This window comes from Pseudophryne corroboree, chromosome 3, assembly GCF_028390025.1.
Source record: "Pseudophryne corroboree isolate aPseCor3 chromosome 3, aPseCor3.hap2, whole genome shotgun sequence".
Classification (NCBI taxonomy): Eukaryota; Metazoa; Chordata; class Amphibia; order Anura; family Myobatrachidae; genus Pseudophryne; species Pseudophryne corroboree.
In genome coordinates, this window is record NC_086446.1 from 445411663 (window position 1) to 445433784 (window position 22122).

Genomic DNA, 22122 nt, shown 5'->3' on the forward strand with positions numbered 1-22122 from the left:
TTATACATTGCTGCCCAGGGCGCCCCCCCCAGCGCCCTGCACCCTCAGTGACCGCTGGTGTGAAGTGTGCCGACAACAATGGCGCACAGCTGCAGTGCTGTGCGCTACCTTATGAAGACTGAAAGTCTTCTGCCGCCTGTTTCCGGACCTCTGGACCTCTTCAACTTCGGCATCTGCAAGGGGGGTCGGCGGCACGGCTCCGGGACCGGACTCCATGGCTGGGCCTGTGTTCGATCCCTCTGGAGCTAATGGTGTCCAGTAGCCTAAGAAGCAAATCCATCCTGCACGCAGGTGAGTTCACTTCTCTCCCCTAAGTCCCTCGTAGCAGTGAGCCTGTTGCCAGCAGGACTCACTGAAAATAAGAAACCTAAAAAACTTTTTCTAAGCAGCTCTTTATGAGAGCCACCTAGATTGCACCCTGCTCGGACGGGCACAAAAACCTAACTGAGGCTTGGAGGAGGGTCATAGGGGGAGGAGCCAGTACACACCATGTGATCCTAAAAGCTTACTTTTTGTGCCCTGTCTCCTGCGGAGCCGCTATCCCCCCATGGTCCTGACGGAGTCCCCAGCATCCACTAGGACGTTAGAGAAATCGGGTTATTATTGTTGTGAGCCATCTTTTCAGAGGCTCCGCTGTTATCATGCTGTTAACTGGGTTCAGATCACAGGTTGTACAGTGTGATTGGTGTGGCTGGTAGGAGTCTTACCCGGGATTCAAAATCCTTCCTTATTGTGTACGCTCGTCCGGGCACAGTATCCTAACTGAGGCTTGGAGGAGGGTCATAGGGGGAGGAGCCAGTGCACACCACCTGATCCTAAAGCTTTTACTTTTGTGCCCTGTCTCCTGCGGAGCCGCTATTCCCCATGGTCCTGACGGAGTCCCCAGCATCCACTAGGACGTCAGAGAAACATTGACATTGGATCCATCTCTAAATCAGGCCCTTTGTCTATTCCCTACTATCCGCTATAATTCCACTTACTTATGTATCAAGTGCTCCCAACACCTCTGTAAATTAAAACTGTGCAGGGAAACTATTACCTACTGCTTTATATCTTCGTATGAAATTTGTGTGTCAAAATCTCCACAACATACAGCATTGCTTAAGATGTCAGCACTTTAAACATAAGACAAATAATAAGAATTTACTTACCGATAATTCTATTTCTCGGAGTCCGTAGTGGATGCTGGGGTTCCTGAAAGGACCATGGGGAATAGCGGCTCCGCAGGAGACAGGGCACAAAAAAGTAAAGCTTTACTAGGTCAGGTGGTGTGCACTGGCTCCTCCCCCTATGACCCTCCTCCAGACTCCAGTTAGGTACTGTGCCCGGACGAGCATACACAATAAGGGAGGCATTTTGAATCCCGGGTAAGACTCATACCAGCCACACCAATCACACCGTACAACTTGTGATCTAAACCCAGTTAACAGTATGACAACAGAAAGGGCCTCTTAAGATGGCTCCTTAACAATAACCCGAATTAGTTAACAATAACTATGTACAAGTATTGCAGATAATCCGCACTTGGGATGGGCGCCCAGCATCCACTACGGACTCCGAGAAATAGAATTATCGGTAAGTAAATTCTTATTTTCTCTATCGTCCTAAGTGGATGCTGGGGTTCCTGAAAGGACCATGGGGATTATACCAAAGCTCCCAAACGGGCGGGAGAGTGCGGATGACTCTGCAGCACCGAATGAGAGAACTCCAGGTCCTCCTTTGCCAGGGTATCAAATTTGTAAAATTTTACAAACGTGTTCTCCCCCGACCACGTAGCTGCTCGGCAGAGTTGTAATGCCGAGACCCCTCGGGCAGCCGCCCAAGATGAGCCCACCTTCCTTGTGGAGTGGGCTTTTACAGTTTTAGGCTGTGGCAGGCCTGCCACAGAATGTGCAAGTTGAATTGTGTTACAAATCCAACGAGCAATCGACTGCTTAGAAGCAGGTGCGCCCAACTTGTTGGGTGCATACAATATAAACAGCGAGTCAGATTTTCTGACTCCAGCCGTCCTTGCAATGTATATTTTTAAGGCTCTGACAACGTCCAACAACTTGGAGTCCTCCAAGTCGCTAGTGGCCGCAGGCACCACAATAGGTTGGTTCAGATGAAATGCTGATACCACTTTAGGGAGAAAATGCGGACGAGTCCGCAGTTCTGCCCTATCCGAATGGAAGATTAGATAAGGACTTTTATAAGATAAAACCGCCAATTCAGATACTCTCCTGGCAGAGGCCAGGGCTAGTAACATAGTCACTTTCAATGTGAGATATTTCAAATCCACCTTTTTCAATGGTTCAAACCAATGGGATTTGAGGAAATCTAAAACTACATTTAGATCCCACGGTGCCACCGGAGGCACCACAGGAGGCTGTATATGCAGTACTCCCTTGACAAAAGTCTGGACCTCAGGGACAGAGGCCAATTCTTTTTGGAAGAATATTGACAGGGCCGAAATTTGAACCTTAATGGATCCCAATTTGAGACCCATAGATAATCCTGATTGCAGGAAATGTAGGAAACGACCCAGTTGGAATTCCTCCGTCGGAACCCTCCGATCCTCGCACCACGCTACATATTTTCGCCAAATGCGGTGATAATGTTTCACGGTGACTTCCTTCCGTGCCTTAATCAAGGTAGGAATGACTTCTTCTGGAATGCCTTTCCCTTTTAGGATCTGGCGTTCAACCGCCATGCCGTCAAACGCAGCCGCGGTAAGTCTTGAAAAAGACAGGGACCCTGCTGTAGCAGGTCCCTTCTCAGAGGTAGAGGCCACGGTTCGTCCGTGAGCATCTCTTGAAGTTCCGGATACCAAGTCCTTCTCGGCCAATCCGGAACCACTAGTATTGTTCTTACTCTTCTTTGCCGTATGATCTTCAATACCTTTGGTATGAGCGGCAGAGGAGGAAACACATACACTGACTGGTACACCCAAGGAGTTACCAGTGCGTCCACAGCTATTGCCTGTGGATCTCTTGACCTGGCGCAATATTTGTCCAGTTTCTTGTTGAGGCGAGACGCCATCATGTCTACAATTGGTCTTTCCCAACGGTCTATTAACATGTTGAAGACTTCTGGATGTAGACCCCACTCTCCCGGATGAAGATCGTGTCTGCTGAGGAAGTCTGCTTCCCAGTTGTCCACGCCCGGGATGAACACTGCTGACAGTGCTATCACGTGATTCTCCGCCCAGCGAAGAATCTTGGCAGCTTCTGCCATTGCACTCCTGCTTCTTGTGCCGCCCTGCCTGTTTACATGGGCGACCGCCGTGATGTTGTCCGACTGAATCAACACCGGCTTTCCTTGCAGGAGAAGTTCCGCCTGGCTTAGAGCATTGTAGATTGCTCTTAGTTCCAGAATGTTTATGTGAAGAGACTTTTCCAGACTCGTCCATACTCCCTGGAAGTTTCTTCCTTGTGTGACTGCTCCCCAGCCTCTCAGGCTGGCGTCCGTGGTCACCAGGATCCAATCCTGAATGCCGAATCTGCGGCCTTCTAATAGGTGAGCCTTCTGCAACCACCACAGAAGTGACACCCTTGTCTTTGGTGACAGGGTTATTCGCAGGTGCATCTGCAGATGCGACCCTGACCATTTGTCCAACAGATCCCTTTGGAATATTCTTGCATGGAATCTGCCGAATGGAATTGCTTCGTAAGAAGCCACCATTTTTCCCAGGACTCTTGTGCATTGATGTACTGACACTTTTCCTGGTTTTAGGAGGTTCCTGACCAGATCGGATAACTCCTTGGCTTTTTCCTCTGGAAGGAAAACCTTTTTCTGAACCGTGTCCAGAATCATTCCTAGGAACAGCAGACGAGTTGTCGGGATTAAATGGGATTTTGGAATATTCAGAATCCACCCGTGTTGTCTTAGCACCTCTTGAGATAGTGCTAAAGCTGTCTCCAGCTGTTCTCTGGACCTTGCCCTTATTAGGAGATCGTCCAAGTATGGGATAACTAATACGCCTTTTCTTCGAAGAAGAATCATCATCTCGGCCATTACCTTGGTAAAGACCCGAGGCGCCGTGGACAATCCGAACGGCAGCGTCTGAAACTGATAGTGACAGTTTTGAACAATGAACCTGAGGTACCCCTGGTGTGCGGGGTAAATCGGAACGTGTAGATACGCATCCTTGATGTCCAAGGATACCATAAAGTCCCCTTCTTCCAGGTTCGCTATCACTGCTCTGAGTGACTCCATCTTGAACTTGAACTTTTTTATGTAGAGGTTCAAGGACTTCAGATTTAGAATAGGCCTTACCGAGCCATCCGGCTTCGGTACCACAAATAGAGTGGAATAATACCCCTTTCCTTGTTGTAATAGGGGTACTTTGACTATCACCTGCTGAGCGTACAGCTTGTGAATGGCTTCCAACACCCTCTCCCTTTCGGAAGAGACGGTTGGTAAGGCAGACTTCAGGAAACGATGAGGAGGATCCGTCTCTAATTCCAACCTGTACCCCTGAGATATTATCTGCAGGATCCAGGGGTCTACCTGCGAGTGAGCCCACTGCGCGCTGTAATTTTTGAGACGGCCCCCCACTGTCCCCGAGTCCGCTTGAGAGGCCCCAGCGTCATGCTGAGGTTTTTGCAGGAGCCGGGGAGGGCTTCTGTTCCTGGGAAGGAGCTGCCTGTTGGTGTCTCTTCCCTCTTCCTCTGCCTCGTGGCAGATACGACAAGCCCTTTGCTCTCTTATTTTTGTAGGAGCGAAAAGGCTGCGGTTGAAAGGTCGGTGCCTTTCTCTGTTGGGGAGTGACTTGAGGTAAAAAAGTGGATTTCCCGGCAGTAGCCGTGGCCACCAAGTCTGATAGACCAACTCCAAATAACTCCTCCCCTTTATACGGCAAAACCTCCATGTGACGTTTTGAATCCGCATCGCCTGTCCACTGTCGTGTCCATAAGGCTCTTCTGGCTGAAATGGACATAGCACTCATCCGAGATGCCAGTGTGCAAATATCCCTCTGTGCATCACGCATATAGATAAATGCATCCTTTATTTGTTCTAACGACAGTAAAACATTGTCCCTATCTAGGGTATCAATATTTTCAATCAGGGATTCTGACCAAACTACTCCAGCACTGCACATCCAGGCAGTTGCTATAGCTGGTCGTAGTATAACACCTGCATGTGTGTATATATTCTTTTGAATAACTTCCATCTTTCTATCTGATGGATCCTTAAGTGCGGCCGTCTCAGGAGAGGGTAACGCCACTTGTTTGGATAAGCGTGTGAGCGCCTTGTCCACCTTAGGGGGTGTTTCCCAGCGCGCCCTAACCTCTGGCGGGAAAGGGTATAATGCCAATAACTTTTTTGAAATTATCAACTTTTTATCAAGAGCAACCCACGCTTCATCACACACGTCATTTAATTCTTCTGATTCAGGAAAAACTGTTTGTAGTTTTTTCACACCATACATAATACCCTGTTTTACGGTATCTGTAGTATCAGCTAAATGTAACGTCTCCTTCATTGCCAAAATCATATAACGTGTGGCCCTACTGGAAAATACGTTTGAATTTCTACCGTCGTCACTGGAATCAGTGCCCGTGTCTGGGTCTGTGTCGACCGACTGAGGCAAAGGGCGTTTTACAGCCCCTGACGGTGTTTGAGGCGCCTGGACAGGCATTAATTGATTGTCCGGCCGCCTCATGTCCTCAACTGACTGTTTAAGGGAAGATAAACCATCACGTAATTCCACAAATAAAGGCATCCATTCTGGTGTCGACCCCCTGGGGGGTGACATCTGCATATTTGGCAATTGCTCCGCCTCCACACCAATATCGTCCTCATACATGTCGACACCACGTACCGACACACACCGCAAACTCACAGGGAATGCTCTAATGAAGACAGGACCCACTAGCCCTTTTGGGGAGACAGAGGGAGAGTCTGCCAGCACACACCACAAAGCGCTATATATACAAGGGATATCCTTATATTAAGTGCTCCCTTATAGCTGCTTTAATATATATATATATAGCCATTAATGTGCCCCCCCTCTCTGTTTTACCCTGTTTCTGTAGTGCAGTGCAGGGGAGAGACCTGGGAGCCGTTCTGACCAGCGGAGCTGTGACAGAAAATGGCGCCGTGTGCTGAGGAGATAGGCCCCGCCCCTTTTTCGGCGGGTTCTTCTCCCGCTATTTTTCCAGTCAGGCAGGGGTTAAATATCTCCATATAGCCCCTATGGGCTATATGTGAGGTATTTTTAGCCTTGTATAAGGTTTATATTTGCCTCTCAGAGCGCCCCCCCCCAGCGCTCTGCACCCTCAGTGACTGCCCAGTGAAGTGTGCTGAGAGGAAAATGGCGCACAGCTGCAGTGCTGTGCGCTACCTTATGAAGACTGAGGAGTCTTCAGCCGCCGGTTTCCGGACCTCTTCACGCTTCAGCATCTGCAAGGGGGTCGGCGGCGCGGCTCCGGGACCGGACTCCACGGCTGGGCCTGTGTTCGATCCCTCTGGAGCTAATGGTGTCCAGTAGCCAAGCAGCAAATCCACTCTGCATGCAGGTGAGTTTACTACTTTCCCCCTAAGTCCCACGTTGCAGTGATCCTGTTGCCAGCAGGACTCACTGTAAAGAAAAAAACCTAAACTAAACTTTCTCTAAGCAGCTCTTTAGGAGAGCCACCTAGATTGCACCCTTCTCGTTCGGGCACAAAATCTAACTGGAGTCTGGAGGAGGGTCATAGGGGGAGGAGCCAGTGCACACCACCTGACCTAGTAAAGCTTTACTTTTTTGTGCCCTGTCTCCTGCGGAGCCGCTATTCCCCATGGTCCTTTCAGGAACCCCAGCATCCACTTAGGACGATAGAGAAAATATGCATACAGGCAGATCTTTGAACACAGATGTAAAAGTCTTCACTCCTCTATATTATATCGGTACGTACCTTCTCTCTGCTGGCAAAGCTCCCGATAATGTTGCCGTAGTTTCAGGATAAGTTGCGACCGCAGGAGTTCCACCTCAGGGTGCGGTGGTAGAACTTGTGATGGATGTGGCAAAAGGTGAGAGGGTGGGGGTGGCTTGATCAATACATTGCTCTGGATGTCCAAGTCCCAATAAACACTGTAAGCAGAGAGTAAGATATATAATATCACTGACTAGTTTCTTTCCTGTGCACAGCACAGGAATCCATTCAGATAAGGGTATTTACAAAAATGCTAAAGATGCGAGCCTGCTAATGACTCTCCCACACAAACTTTGGCACAAAATCACGCATTTTCCAAGTACATGAAGGTGTGGCCAAGATGGCTGCATCTACGGAATTTATAGGGCGATTCAATTGTTTTTGGGCCTCTGTTTCCCTGTCTAAACACCCAAACAATTGTCACAATTCAATTGTGTTTGGGAGCCCATAGAAATCGCGCATGTTGCGCTCAGACAGGGTTTAGCCACGTAACATGGCTAAACCCATCTAAAGTCCTGCTTTGGGTGTCCAAACTTAAATTTTAACGCCCCAAAGTGCCAATTTAGCGCACATTTATTTTCACATCTTAGGAGGCTGCGAGAAGAAATGTTTCCCCCGTGGCTACTGGGCATCTAAGCGGAGCAATAATTGTTTTGCACCCCCTAGTGGTAGCTGCGTGCATAAACAACTGAATCGGCCCCATAATCTTCATGAATCCAGTATAAAAATGTTGATTCTGTTTTGCATTAACAGATTATTTATGAGATTTAAGGGGTAGTCCCTGTGGAAGCTACATATTGTGTTGAGAAAGGTGGTAAAAGTTACCTTATCCTATACTTAATGAACCTCAAGAGCACCTCTGTGTGCATTTCAACCAAAGTCATTAAGAAACAGAGTTTGTCCGAACAGTATTTTTGGAAACCTAAAAAGCTGAAATTACTGAAAGATTATCCTTAACATTTATAAGCTGGACTTTATTGTTTTGTTTATTCATTCCAACTGTATTTATTGAAATTTTCAATAAAGAGAATTTGCATACAAAGAAAAATGCATGATATAATTAGAAAGATTAAGGCTGGGTACACACTAGAAAGACAAAATGGCCAACTGGCTGCCACGCAGACCGAGCAGCCAATTAGGTAAGCTATACACACTCACCAATCAGCCTCTAAATAGATCGGGCCAGACATCACAACTGGGAGGCATTTGAATTTGCCCAGCTGTGATGTCAGTGGTCCCTGCAGCCAATGTACAGGCGGTCGGCAGGGCATCCATAAACACATGCAAATGAACCACTATATCGACATCTGATGTGCTGCAGGGCTGATCAGATAGGTCTGCAAACGTTGTCATTCACAGACTTATCAGGTGGACAAACTCTCCAATCCGCTACTGATATATCATCTGCCGCTCTAATTAACTAGATATCTTTCTAGTGTGTACCCTGCAGAAGAGTAACCTCTACTCAAACAATTGTAACATTACATAGGTTTCATATCATAGTGAAACATTAATTCATAAGAACAAAACAGGATATGATCACACTTGAATAGATCTTGCAAGTAGAAAGCAATGGAAATCACAATAATGTAATATTGGGGGGAGGGGTATACAGACAAGAGGAAAAGAACACTGGGATAGTAGAGAGAAGGGAGGGAAAAGCAGAATAGAAGAACACATAAATAAGCTAGACTTTTAATTGAGGTGTTAACGTTTTCCACCACACACATTTCCATCTGAAGCCACAAAATTTGTGTAGAGCATGTTATGGAGGCAGTTACAACACCCCGAATATAGACAAGTACTCTGTTACGTATGAAGCAAGTAAATATGCAGATTTGTACAATATAAAGTGGGTGACCACATATGTTGCAGTTCATAATTAACATTTAGTTGGCAACTCAATGCAATGTGCCTTTCAGTACAGTAATAGTACATTGTGTCCACATAAATTGCAAATTTCCCTTCCCATCCCAAGAGGTGTGATGTTGCTGGTACCATATACGGCAGATATAGAAACATTGGGGAGGGGGGATTCAAATGTTTGAAAAGTCAGCTGGGTGTCTGTTTTTTCCTATCTAATACAAGAAAAAACGGACACCCAACCGACTTTTCAAACATTTGAATTCCCCCCATTGAATTTCATGGCAGATAAGAACCACTTGGACCATCTAGTCTTCCCCTTTTAATAACCTGAACCCTATTTGATCAGTAGTTCTTTGCAAGGATATTTATATGCCTATGCCAAGAATGTTTAAATTGCTCTACTGTCTTAGCCTCTACCACCTCTGACGGGAGGCTATTCTACTTATCCACTACCCTTTCTGTAATTTGTCCTTAAATTTCCCCTGAACCTATCATCCTCTAGTTTCAGCATATGTGCTCCTGTTCTAATACTTCTCTTCCTTAGAAGAATGTTTCCCTCCTATACCTTGTACAAACCCTTGGTATATAAGTTTCTCTGACGTCCTAGTGGATGCTGGGGACTCCGTCAGGACCATGGGGAATAGCGGCTCCGCAGGAGACAGGGCACAAAAGTAAAAGCTTTTGGATCAGGTGGTGTGCACTGGCTCCTCCCCCTATGACCCTCCTCCAAGCCTCAGTTAGATTTTTGTGCCCGGCCGAGAAGGGTGCAATCTAGGTGGCTCTCCTAAAGAGCTGCTTAGAGTAAAAGTTTTGTTAGGTTTTTTATTTTCAGTGAGTCCTGCTGGCAACAGGCTCACTGCATCGAGGGACTTAGGGGAGAGAAGTGAACTCACCTGCGTGCAGGATGGATTGGCTTCTTAGGCTACTGGACACCATTAGCTCCAGAGGGAGTCGGAACACAGGTCTCACCCTGGGGTTCGTCCCGGAGCCGCGCCGCCGACCCCCTTGCAGATGCCGAAAAGTGAAGAGGTCCAGAAACCGGCGGCAGAAGACTTTTCAGTCTTCATAAGGTAGCGCACAGCACTGCAGCTGTGCGCCATTGTTGTCAGCACACTTCATAGCAGCGGTCACTGAGGGTGCAGGGCGCTGGGGGGGGCGCCCTGGGCAGCAATGATAGTACCTTATTCTGGCTAAAAATACATCACATATAGCCCCTGGGGGCTATATGGATGTATTTAACCCCTGCCAGGTCTCAGAAAAACGGGAGAAGAAGCCCGCCGAAAAGGGGGCGGGGCCTATTCTCCTCAGCACACAGCGCCATTTTCCCTCACAGAAATGCTGGTGGGAAGGCTCCCAGGCTCTCCCCTGCACTGCACTACAGAAACAGGGTTAAAACAGAGAGGGGGGGCACTTATTTGGCGATATGACTATATATATTAAAATGCTATAAGGGAAAAACACTTATATAAAGGTTGTCCCTGTATAATTATAGCGTTTTTGGTGTGTGCTGGCAAACTCTCCCTCTGTCTCCCCAAAGGGCTAGTGGGGTCCTGTCCTCTATCAGAGCATTCCCTGTGTGTGTGCTGTGTGTCGGTACGTGTGTGTCGACATGTATGAGGACGATGTTAGTGAGGAGGCGGAGCAATTGCCTGTAATGGTGATGTCACTCTCTAGGGAGTCGACACCGGAATGGATGGCTTATTTAAGGAATTACGTGATAATGTCAACACGCTGCAAGGTCGGTTGACGACATGAGACGGCCGGCAAACCAATTAGTACCTGTCCAGGCGTCTCAAACACCGTCAGGGGCGTTAAAACGTCCTTTTACCTCAGTCGGTCGACACAGACACGGACACTGACTCCAGTGTCGACGGTGAAGAAACAAACGTATTTTCCTTTAGGGCCACACGTTACTTGTTAAGGGCAATGAAGGAGGTGTTACATATTTCTGATACTACAAGTACCACAAAAAAGGGTATTATGTGGAGTGTGAAAAAACTACCTGTAGTTTTTCCTGAATCAGATAAATTAAATGAAGTGTGTGATGATGCGTGGGTTTCCCCCGATAGAAAATTATTGGCGGTATACCCTTTCCCGCCAGAAGTTAGGGCGCGTTGGGAAACACCCCTTAGGGTGGATAAGGCGCTCACACGCTTATCAAAACAAGTGGCGGTACCGTCTCCAGATAGGGCCGCCCTCAAGGAGCCAGCTGATAGGAGGCTGGAAAATATCCTAAAAAGTATATACACACATACTGGTGTTATACTGCGACCAGCGATCGCCTCAGCCTGGATGTGCAGCGCTGGGGTGGCTTGGTCGGATTCCCTGACTGAAAATATTGATACCCTTGACAGGGACAGTATTTTATTGACTATAGAGCATTTAAAGGATGCATTTCTATATATGCGAGATGCACAGAGGGATATTTGCACTCTGGCATCAAGAGTAAGTGCGATGTCCATATCTGCCAGAAGTTGTTTATGGACACGACAGTGGTCAGGTGATGCAGATTCCAAACGGCACATGGAAGTATTGCCGTATAAAGGAGAAAAAGACAACGTCTTTTCAGCCTCAGTCCTTTCGTCCCCATAAGGGCAAGCGGGCAAAAGGCCAGTCATATCTGCCATGGGATAGAGGAAAGGGAAGAAGACTGCAGCAGGCAGCCCATTCCCAGAAACAGAAGCCCTCCACCGCTTCTGCCAAGTCCTCAGCATGACGCTGGGGCCGTACAAGCGGACTCAGGTGCGGTGGGGGGGGTCGTCTCAAGAGTTTCAGCACGCAGTGGGCTCACTCGCAAGTGGACCCCTGGATCCTACAAGTAGGATCCCAGGGGTACAGATTGGAAATTCGAGACGTCTCCCCCTCGCAGGTTCCTGAAGTCTGCTTTACCAACGTCTCCCTCCGACAGGGAGGCAGTAGTGGAAACAATTCACAAGCTGTATTCCCAGCAGGTGATAATCAAAGTACCCCTCCTACAACAAGGAAAGGGGTATTATTCCACACTATATTGTGGTACTGAAGCCAGACGGCTCGGTGAGACCTATTCTAAATCTGAAATAGTTGAACACTTACATACAAAGGTTCAAATCAAGATGGAGTCACTCAGAGCAGTGATAGCGAACCAGGAAGAAGGGGACTATATGGTGTCCCGGGACATCAGGGATGCTTACCTCCATGTCCCAATTTGCCCTTCTCACCAAGGGTACCTCAGGTTCGTGGTACAGAACTGTCACTATCAGTTTCAGACGCTGCCGGTTGGATTGTCCACGGCACCCCGGGTCCTTACCAAGGTAATGGCCGAAATGATGATTCTTCTTCAAAGAAAATGGACGATCTCCTGATAGGGGCAAGGTCCAGAGAACAGTTGGAGGTCGGAGTAGCACTATCTCAAGTAGTTCTACGACAGCACGGGTGGATTCTAAATATTCCAAAACCGCAGCTGTTTCCGACGACACGTCTGCTGTTCCTAGGGATGATTCTGGACACAGTCCAGAAAAAGGTGTTTCTCCCGGAGAAGAAAGCCAGGGAGTTATCCGAGCTAGTCAGGAACATCCTAAAACCAGGAAAAGTGTCAGTGCATCATTGCACAAGGGTCCTGGGAAAAATGGTGGCTTCTTACGAAGCGATTCCATTCGGTAGATTTCACGCAAGAACTTTTCAGTGGGATCTGCTGGAAAAATGGTCCGGATCGCATCTTCAGATGCATCAGCGGATAACCCTGTCTCCAAGGACAAGGGTGTTTCTTCTGCGGTGGCTGCAGAGTGCTCATCTACTAAAGGGCCGCAGATTCGGCATTCAGGACTGGGTCCTGGTGACCACGGATGCCAGCCTGAGAGGCTGGGGAGCAGTCACACAGGGAAAAAATTTCCAGGGAGTATGATCAAGTCTGGAGACTTCTCTCCACATAAATATACTGGAGCTAAGGGCAATTTACAATGTTCTAAGCTTAGCAAGACCTCTGCTTCAAGGTCAGCCGGTATTGATCCAGTGGGACAACATCACGGCAGTCGCCCACGTAAACAGACAGGGCGGCACAAGAAGCAGGAGGGCAATGGCAGAAACTGCAAGGATTCTTCGCTGGGGGAAAAATCATGTGATAGCACTGTCAGCAGTGTTCATTCCGGGAGTGGACAACTGGGAAGCAGACTTCCTCAGCAGGCACGACCTCCACCCGGGAGAGTGGGGACTTCATCGGGAAGTATTCCACATGATTGTGAACCGTTGGGAAAGACCAAAGGTGGACATGATGGCGTCCCGCCTGAACAAAAAACTGGACAGGTATTGCGCCAGGTCAAGAGACCCTCAAGCAATATCTGTGGACGTTCTGGTAACACCGTGGGTGTACCAGTCGGTGTATGTGTTCCCTCCTCTGCTTCTCATAACCAAGACATTCCTACCCTGGTCAAAGCCAGGAAGGAGGTGACCGCAAAACATTATCACCACATGTGGCGAAAATATGTTGCGTGGTGTGAGGCCAGGAAGGCCCCACGAAGAAATTTCAACTCGGTCGATTCCTGCATTTCCTGCAAACAGGAGTGTCTATGGGCCTCAAATTGGGGTCCATTAAGGTTCAAATTTCGGCCCTGTCAATTTTCTTCCAGAAAGAATTGGCTTCAGTTCCTGAAGTCCAGAAGTTTGTCAAGGGAGTATTGCATATACAACCCCCTTTTTGTGCCTCCAGTGGCACTGTGGGATCTCAACGTAGTTCTGGGATTCCTCAAATCACATTTTAAACCGCTCAAATCTGTGGATTTGAAATATCTCACATGAAAAGTGACCATGCTGTTGGCCCTGGCCTCGGCCAGGCGAGTGTCAGAATTGGCGGCTTTGTCTCACAAAAGCCATATCTGATTGTCCATTCGGACAGGGCAGAGCTGCGGACTCGTCCCCAGTTTCTTCCTAAGGTGGTGTCAGCGTTTCACCTGAACCAGCTTATTGTGGTACCTGCGGCTACTAGGGACTTGGAGGACTCCAAGTTGCTAGATGTTGTCAGGGCCCTGAAAATATAGGTTTCCAGGACGGCTGGAGTCAGGAAAACTGACTCGCTGTTATCCTGTATGCACCCAACAAACTGGGTGCTCTTGCTTCTAAGCAGACGATTGCTCGTTGGATTTGTAGCACATTTCAACTTGCACATTCTGTGGCAGGCCTGCCACAGCCTAAATCTGTCAAGGCCCATTCCACAAGGAAGGTGGGCTCATCCTGGGCGGCTGCCCGAGGGGTCTCGGCATTACAACTCTGCCGAGCAGCTACGTGGTCGGGGGAGAACACGTTTGTAAAATTCTACAAATTTGATACCCTGGCTAAAGAGGACCTGGAGTTCTCTCATTCGGTGCTGCAGAGTCATCCGCACTCTCCCGCCCGTTTGGGAGCTTTGGTATAATCCCCATGGTCCTGACGGAGTCCCCAGCATCCACTAGGACGTCAGAGAAAATAAGATTTTACTTACCGATAAATCTATTTCTCGTAGTCCGTAGTGGATGCTGGGCGCCCATCCCAAGTGCGGATTGTCTGCAATACTTGTACATAGTTATTGTTACAAAAATCGGGTTATTATTGTTGTGAGCCATCTTTTCAGAGGCTCCGCTGTTATCATGCTGTTAACTGGGTTCAGATCACAGGTTGTACAGTGTGATTGGTGTGGCTGGTATGAGTCTTACCCGGGATTCAGATTCCTTCCTTATTGTGTACGCTCGTCCGGGCACAGTATCCTAACTGAGGCTTGGAGGAGGGTCATAGGGGGAGGAGCCAGTGCACACCACCTGATCCAAAAGCTTTTACTTTTGTGCCCTGTCTCCTGCGGAGCCGCTATTCCCCATGGTCCTGACGGAGTCCCCAGCATCCACTACGGACTACGAGAAATAGATTTATCGGTAAGTAAAATCTTATTTTCTATCATGTCCCCTTCCTTTCCTTTCTCTGCTCGAAACTATACATGCTAAGTTTTAGTTTCTCCGCGCAAGTTTTATGATGTAGGCCATGCACCATTTTAGTTGCCCTTCTTTTTACGCTCTCTTTTGTATCCTTCTGGCAATATGGTCTCCAGAACTGAACACAGTATTCCAGATAAGGCCGTACCAATGACCTATACAGTGGCATTAGTACTTCTTTCTTTCTGCTGCTGATATGTAATACCGGCAGATGGGATGCCGGCTGTCAGTATGCCGACAGCGGAAACCCGTCTGCGAGGCAGCGAGTCCACTCGCCACGCATCCAGCCCGGTGGCGAACTTTGCTTGCCACAGATTCTATTCCCACTCAGTTGGTGGCGTGGATCCACAAACCGAATGGGAGTTACAGGCGGGTGACGGTAATCCGACTGGCAGTAAAATGTCAGCTGTCGGGATTCCTGCGTTGGTATCCCGACAGCCGGCATTTTGACTGTATCCCTAACCAAGCATCTGACTTCCCTTTCTGCTTTCCTGCTGAAGTCACTTAAAATAGTGACCCCTAGATCCCTTTCCTCCTCAGTAGTTTCCATTATGTTACCCTTGATACTGTATTTAGCCTTTGGGTTTTTGAGACCCAAGTGCATGATTTTGCATTTTTTAGCATTAAATTGTAGTTGCCACATCCTTGAACAATTCCTCAAGTTTACCGAAATCATCAATCATTTATTTTAACCCTACCTGTGTGTCTACCGTCTTGCATATCTTTGTGTCATCTGCAAATGTCACCATTACCATTTCCTTCAATACCATTGTCACCAACAAAGATATTAAAGAGCACTGGTCCTAGTACAGATTTATTTAACCCTAGTACAGGGTTACTCCACTGGCAGCATTTCCCTCCACAGAATGCACTCCATTTACTACAACTGTCTGTTCCAATCCTGCAACCAGGTTCTTATCCATTGAACTGTTTTATAATACAGTCCTACACTGTCGAGTTTATTTAACGGTATGCAATGTGGGACTGTGTCAAATGCCTTACTAAAGTCTAGATATGCTACATCTACAGACCCCACTTGATCTATTACTTTCGTCACAGAGTCCACAAAGTCAGTAAGATTTGTTTGGCATGACCTACCCCCAGTAAACCCATGCTGTTTGGGATCCTGTAAGTTGTTTGAGTAAAGATAAACCACAACTCTTATTTTAATAGTGTTTCCATTACTTTCCCTACTACTGGTGCAAGGTTTACTGGTCTGTAGTTACTTGCTTCTTCCTTGCTTCCACTTTTATGCAGTGGGACTATGCTCACTTTTTTCCAGTACTCTGTAATTGCAGATGTAGCTAGTGACTGGTTGAATAATTCTGGTAATAGTGCTACCAGCACATCTTTAAGCTCTTTTAGTATCCTTAGATGTATCCCTTTTGGCACCATTGATTTATCCACTTCCAGTTTTGAGAGTTCTGTTAGTACCTTTGCCTCTGTACTTTCAGCTAACTTATTTTTATGAAAGTTCTTTGCAACTTAACTGTGGTCCCTACGCCTGTCTTTCTGTATTGAATACTGAGCAAAATTATTTAGATGATCTGCTATTGCCTTGTCTTGCTGAACCAAACTCTCACCCTCTGTCTTAAGTCTTATTATTCCTCTAATTGATTTTCTCCTTTCACCTACTGTATATACTTAAAAAAAGTTTTGCTCGCTTTATCTACTAACTGGGCTATTGTCTCCTCTTCTGCCTTTGCACACCTGATCACCTTCTTATCCTTCTTCTGTCTAGCAAGATACACCTCTTTGTCGTTATTATTGTGAAACTACTACCCATCTTTTTTGCTTTCACACTAGTTGATACCTCTTTTCTAAATGACACTGGCTCCCCTTTCTTGGTGCTTTTCCTAATCCTTCTGTTGCTTTTAGTACTGCACTTCTTTTTTTAGTTTTCACACCCCTCCTGCACTCCAGATACTTGCGGCCACATCGTGCCGACAATATTGAATTTTAACATTTGTTTGCCTTTTGTATTAAGCAAACTTGTATTTTAGAATTAATAACGTACCACAAACAAGAAACTTTCATACCCTCCATGGAGACACACAATGAGACTGCAACAGTATCTCTTTCCTTATTACCAATCCCACAGACTGTTACATTCATATCAGACTGAAAGCTACTATAATATATCCCCAAAAGTGTCACACTCACTCTGAAGGCTTTATCAGGGTCGCAAATTGCTTTTCCTCCACAGATACCCCTGGGACGACTGGCGAACTGGGCACAGGTGACGGGGTCACAGGTGTAGACTCTACCTAATAACAAATATAATGATGATGTCAGAGTCAACTAGCTCAAGGGGAACATAGCATAAATGGCGAATAAATAAATAAAATAAAAAAAAGGACAAGAAAATTCTACCTTCAACTTCTTGGTGCCATCGGTGACTGCCACTTCCTCAGACAGTCTTCTCTTGCGTGGTTTGGTATCTTTGGGCGTTGTTGGCATTGCTCCTTCTGCAGGAACTGGTGCTGCATTAAGGCCCAAAGGATCTGACTGTCAGAAACAGATGTCAGGACCTGTTATTAGTTTTACTTTCCTGAACGAGTGACTTTCTTGAATTTTTATCATCTATGTTTTTTTTATAATGTTGAGAACAGTAGGCACCACATATTCCCTCACTAGGTCTGTGGGGGTGTAGCCGTATTTATCAAAGCCCAGAGAGATAAAATTGTAAGAGACAAAGTACTAGCTAATGAGCTTCTACCTTACATTTTACAGGCTATGTTTGAAAACTAAAAGGTGCATACACACGGTGAGATATTGACTATCTCCGATTTTGACTTTGCGATGTCCCCTGAACTCCCCGAAGCCCAGAACCACTGATACCGACTATCTTTACTTGATATTTTGACTATGTGACAATTTTGACTACACTATGTACTAGATTGTACACAATATAGTCAGATTGACTTGCCTGCACAGTCCATCTTTTCTTGCGATACCGACTCCACGGGAGTGCGCATCAATATCGCATGGTGTACACACGGTGCGATTTGCACTAAAAGGCCCTACACACTGGCCGATGTGTGCGGCCGATATGAACAATCTTGTTCAGTAATGAATGAGAAATTGTTCATATCTGTCAGCGGGGTGTAGTACTGCTGACCGGCGGTCTCAGCTTACCGACGCCGGGATCCCGGCAGCATACCGACGCCGGGATCCCGGCGGGGAGGGACGAGTGCAGCAAGCCCCTTGCGGGCTCGGTGGCGACCTGCGGTCGCCACAGGTTCTGTTCCCACTCTATGGGTGTCGTGGACACCCACGAGTGGAAATAGTCCCTGTTGGTCGGCATGCCGACCATCGGGATACTGACCCGTCGGGCTGGTGGAGGAGGTCATGTGACTGTCGGTCAGCTGACCGGCGGTGACATGAATACCACCCCTGTCAGCGTGTAGGCACCAACAATGAACGATGCGCGGCCCCGTGGTCGTTCATCTTTGGTGCCGGCTCGTTTACACCTTAAATCCAATATGGACAATATCGTCCATATTAGCATGCATGGTTATGGGGCCGGGTGACATCCGGGAGTGAAGTAACTTCACTCCCCCCCGTCACCCCCCCCCTCCCCCGCCGCCGGATCGTCCGTCGGCCACCGCGGCCAGTGTGTAGGGCCCATAACTTTCCTTTCCTCACAGGGACAGCAGTAGCAATAACCGCTGTCCCTGTGAGCTATTTCCATGGCAATCTGAAGACGTTTTTCACATGTGCGAAAAATTCCTCCAGGGGAACCTGACACTTAGGGCGAGATCTAAATGAAATCGTGGGTACCTGCACCCGTGCACAGCCGCAAGCAGCTGTTCAAATGTTGCTGCCGACGAGTGCGAGAACTGCATTTCAGCTCACTACCCCCCGTGGGTGGCAAGTTGAAATGCATGAAAAGTGACCCATTTGGGAGTCGAGTCCAGACGGGGCTTTTCACGTCACGGACAATTGAATATTGTCCTGCGATCTACTGTCACTTTAGATGGGAGATCAGGCACGATTAAACAATTGAATTACCCTCTAAGCATGAGCACAGTGTCAGGTTCCGGTATCAGGGCCAGCACCGGAAGGAGGCTGCGGGAGGGAGATCAAAAGATCTTTCTCCTGCTACCATGCCTCCGTAGGCTAAAATTACTTTACACCAGGGGCGGCCAGACTTTTGGAGTCGGTGATCTACTGTGAAAGCTAAAAAGCTTTTGTGATCTACCTAGGAGGAATAATAGCGCGCGCTGCAAAAAAAAGGGGCGTGGCATAACAAAAAGTGGGCTTGGCATAACTAAAAAAAAGGGACGTAGCCTTGCTGCGCAGAGTGTAATGACTGCCTCACACAAAATAACACATTGGCCCCCACAGGTAAAAACCTCAAACACATATGCCCCCACAGTGCCAGATACACATGCCCCCACAGTGCCATGTGCCCACAGTGCCAGATATGCCCCCACAGTGCCAGATACAGATATGCCCCCACAGTGCCATGTGCCCACAGTGCCAGATATGCCCCCACAGTGCCAGATACACATGCCCCCACAGTGCCATGTGCCCACAGTGCCAGATATGCCCCCACAGTGCCAGATACAGATATGCCCCCACAGTGCCATGTGCCCACAGTGCCAGATATGCCCCCACAGTGCCAGATTACAGATATGCCCCCACAGTGCCAGATATGCCCCCACAGTGCCATGTGCCCAGTGCCAGATATGCCCTCACAGTGCCATGTGCCCACAGTGCCAGATATGCCCCCACAGCGCCAGATTACAGATATGCCCCCACAGTGCCAGATATGCCCCCACAGTGCCATGTGCCCGCAGAGCCAGATATGCCCCCAGTGCCACATATGCCCCCACAGTGCCAGATTACAGATATGCCCCCACAGCGCCAGATTACAGATATGCCCCCACAGTGCCAGATATGCCCCCACAGTGCCATGTGCCCGCAGAGCCAGATATGCCCCCAGTGCCACATAGGACCCCACAGTGCCAGATATGCCCCCACAGTGCCATGTGCCCACAGTGCCAGATATGCCCTCACAGTGCCATGTGCCCACAGTGCCAGATATGCCCCCACAGTGCCAGATACAGATATGCCCCCACAGCGCCAGATTACAGATATGCCCCCACAGTGCCAGATATGCCCCCACAGTGCCATGTGCCCGCAGAGCCAGATATGCCCCCAGTGCCACATAGGACCCCACAGTGCCAGATATGCCCCCACAGTGCCATGTGCCCACAGTGCCAGATATGCCCTCACAGTGCCATGTGCCCACAGTGCCAGATATGCCCCCACAGTGCCAGATACAGATATGCCCCCACAGCGCCAGATTACAGATATGCCCCCACAGTGCCAGATATGCCCCCACAGTGCCATGTGCCCGCAGAGCCAGATATGCCCACAGTGCCACATATGACCCCACAGTGCCACATATGCCCCCACTGAGCTATGTGCCCACAATGCCAGATATGCCCCCATAGAAGAGCTCACCGTTGGTGTGTGGAGAGCGCAGCGCGCGCTTCTGCTGTCTGCCGCTCTGCCTCCTCAGTCTGATCTCCGGCGGTGACGGCAGCGTGTATGGCTCAAATCAGGTGCCGGTCCGCGAGCTCTCATTGGCTAACGAACCGGCACCTGAGTTGAGCTATACACTCGGCCGTCACTGCCGCAGACCAGACTGAGGAGGCAGAGCGGCAGGCAGGAGAGGCGCGGCTTCGGGTGGCTGGGCGGCGGATCGCGATCGACTGGTCGCATGTCCGCGATCGATCGACTGTTTGGCCACCCCTGCTTTACACCATCTGCAGATAGTGTAAACTAACGTGGACAAATACTGAAAGCTATGCTTTTCAGGGTTTAGTACATAGCTGTCATATCGTAGTCCCCAATGATAAGGGAGACTGAGATCTATAGTGCTAATTAGCATTCTGCAAGAGATTTCTGTGAAATCTTTGCATTATGGTATTAGTACATAGCCTAAAACTATAAAAATAGGATTTTAATACCTACCGGTAAATCCTTTTCTCTTAGTCCGTAGAGGATGCTGGGGATGCTTCAAGAACCATGGGGTATAGACGGGATCCGCTGGAGACATGGGCACACTTTAAGACTTTAAAAGGGGTGTGAACTGGCTCCTCCCTCTATGCCCCTCCTCCAGACTCCAGTTATAGGAACAGTGCCCAGGGAGACAGACATTTCGAGGAAAAGGATTTATTTAATTATTTTAAACTAAGGTGAGATACATACCAGCTCACACCTCCAACACGCTGTACAACATGGCATTCAACAAACAACGCATGCAACGGCATGACCAACAACAGTCACAGATTGACTGAACTCAACATGATTGTAACTATAACCAAACTGCAGATACAGCCCGCACTGGGACGGGCGCCCAGCATCCTCTATGGACTAAGAGAAAAGGATTTACCGGTAGGTATTAAAATCCTACTTTCTCATACGTCCTAGAGGATGCTGGGGATGCTTCAAGAACCATGGGGTTTATACCAAAGCTCTAGAACGGGCGGGAGAGTGTGGATGACTCTGCAGCACTGATTGACCAAACAAGAGGTCCTCCTCAGCCAGGGTATCAAACTTGTAAAACTTTGCAAAGGTGTTTGAACCCGACCAAGTAGCAGCTCGGCAAAGTTGTAACGCCGAGACTCCATGGGCAGCCGCCCAGGATGAGCCCACCTTTCTGGTAGAATGGCCTTTCACCGATTTCGGTAACGGCAATCCTGCCGTAGAATGAGCCTGCTGAATTGTATTACAAATCCAGCACGCAATAGTCTGCTTAGAAGCAGGAGCCCCAATCTTGTTGGGAGCCCACAGGACAAACAGAGCCTCTGTTTTCCTAATCTGAGCCGTTCTGGCGACATAGACCTTCAAAGCTCAGACCACATCGAGAGACTTTGAATCCGCCAAGGCATCAGTAGCCACTGGCACCACAATAGGCTGGTTCACGTGAAATGATGAAACCACTTTCGGTAGAAATTGCTGACGAGTTCTCAACTCCGCTCTATCAGCATGGAAAATTAAATAGGGGCTTTTGTGAGACAAAGCCGCCAACTCAGACACTCGCCTTGCGGACGCCAAGGCCAACAACTTGACTACTTTCCAAGTAAGGAATTTTAACTCAACCTTGCGCAAAGGTTCAAACCAATGCGATTGCAGGAACTGCAACACCACATTAAGAACCCACGGTGCCACAGGAGGCACAAATGGAGGTTGGATGTGTAGCACGCCTTTCACGAAGGTCTGAACTTCTGGAAGGGAGGTCAATTCTTTCTGAAAAAAGATCGACAAGGCCGAAATTTGTCCTTTAATGGAGCCTAACTTTAGGCCCGCATCCAAACCTGTTTGTAGAAAATGGAGCAAACGCCCCAGGTGAAATTCTTCGGTAGGAGCCTTCTTGGATTCACACCAAGACACATATTTCCTCCAAATAC

The 22122-nt window shown here is 48.2% G+C and overlaps 1 protein-coding gene across 7 annotated transcripts in view; it reads right to left on the bottom strand.

The window, feature by feature from the left end:
- PCIF1 (phosphorylated CTD interacting factor 1) overlaps positions 1-22122 on the bottom strand; it is a 216138-nt gene that overhangs the window by 179339 nt on the left and 14677 nt on the right. For all 7 annotated transcript variants that reach the window (XM_063960476.1, XM_063960475.1, XM_063960472.1 and 4 more), the window contains exons 4-6: positions 17069-17203; positions 16859-16962; positions 6882-7057 (exon numbers count right to left, since the gene is read on the bottom strand). In XM_063960476.1, coding sequence (XP_063816546.1) covers positions 6882-7057; positions 16859-16962; positions 17069-17203 — 415 coding nt within the window. The remainder of the gene's footprint in view (positions 1-6881; positions 7058-16858; positions 16963-17068; positions 17204-22122) is intronic.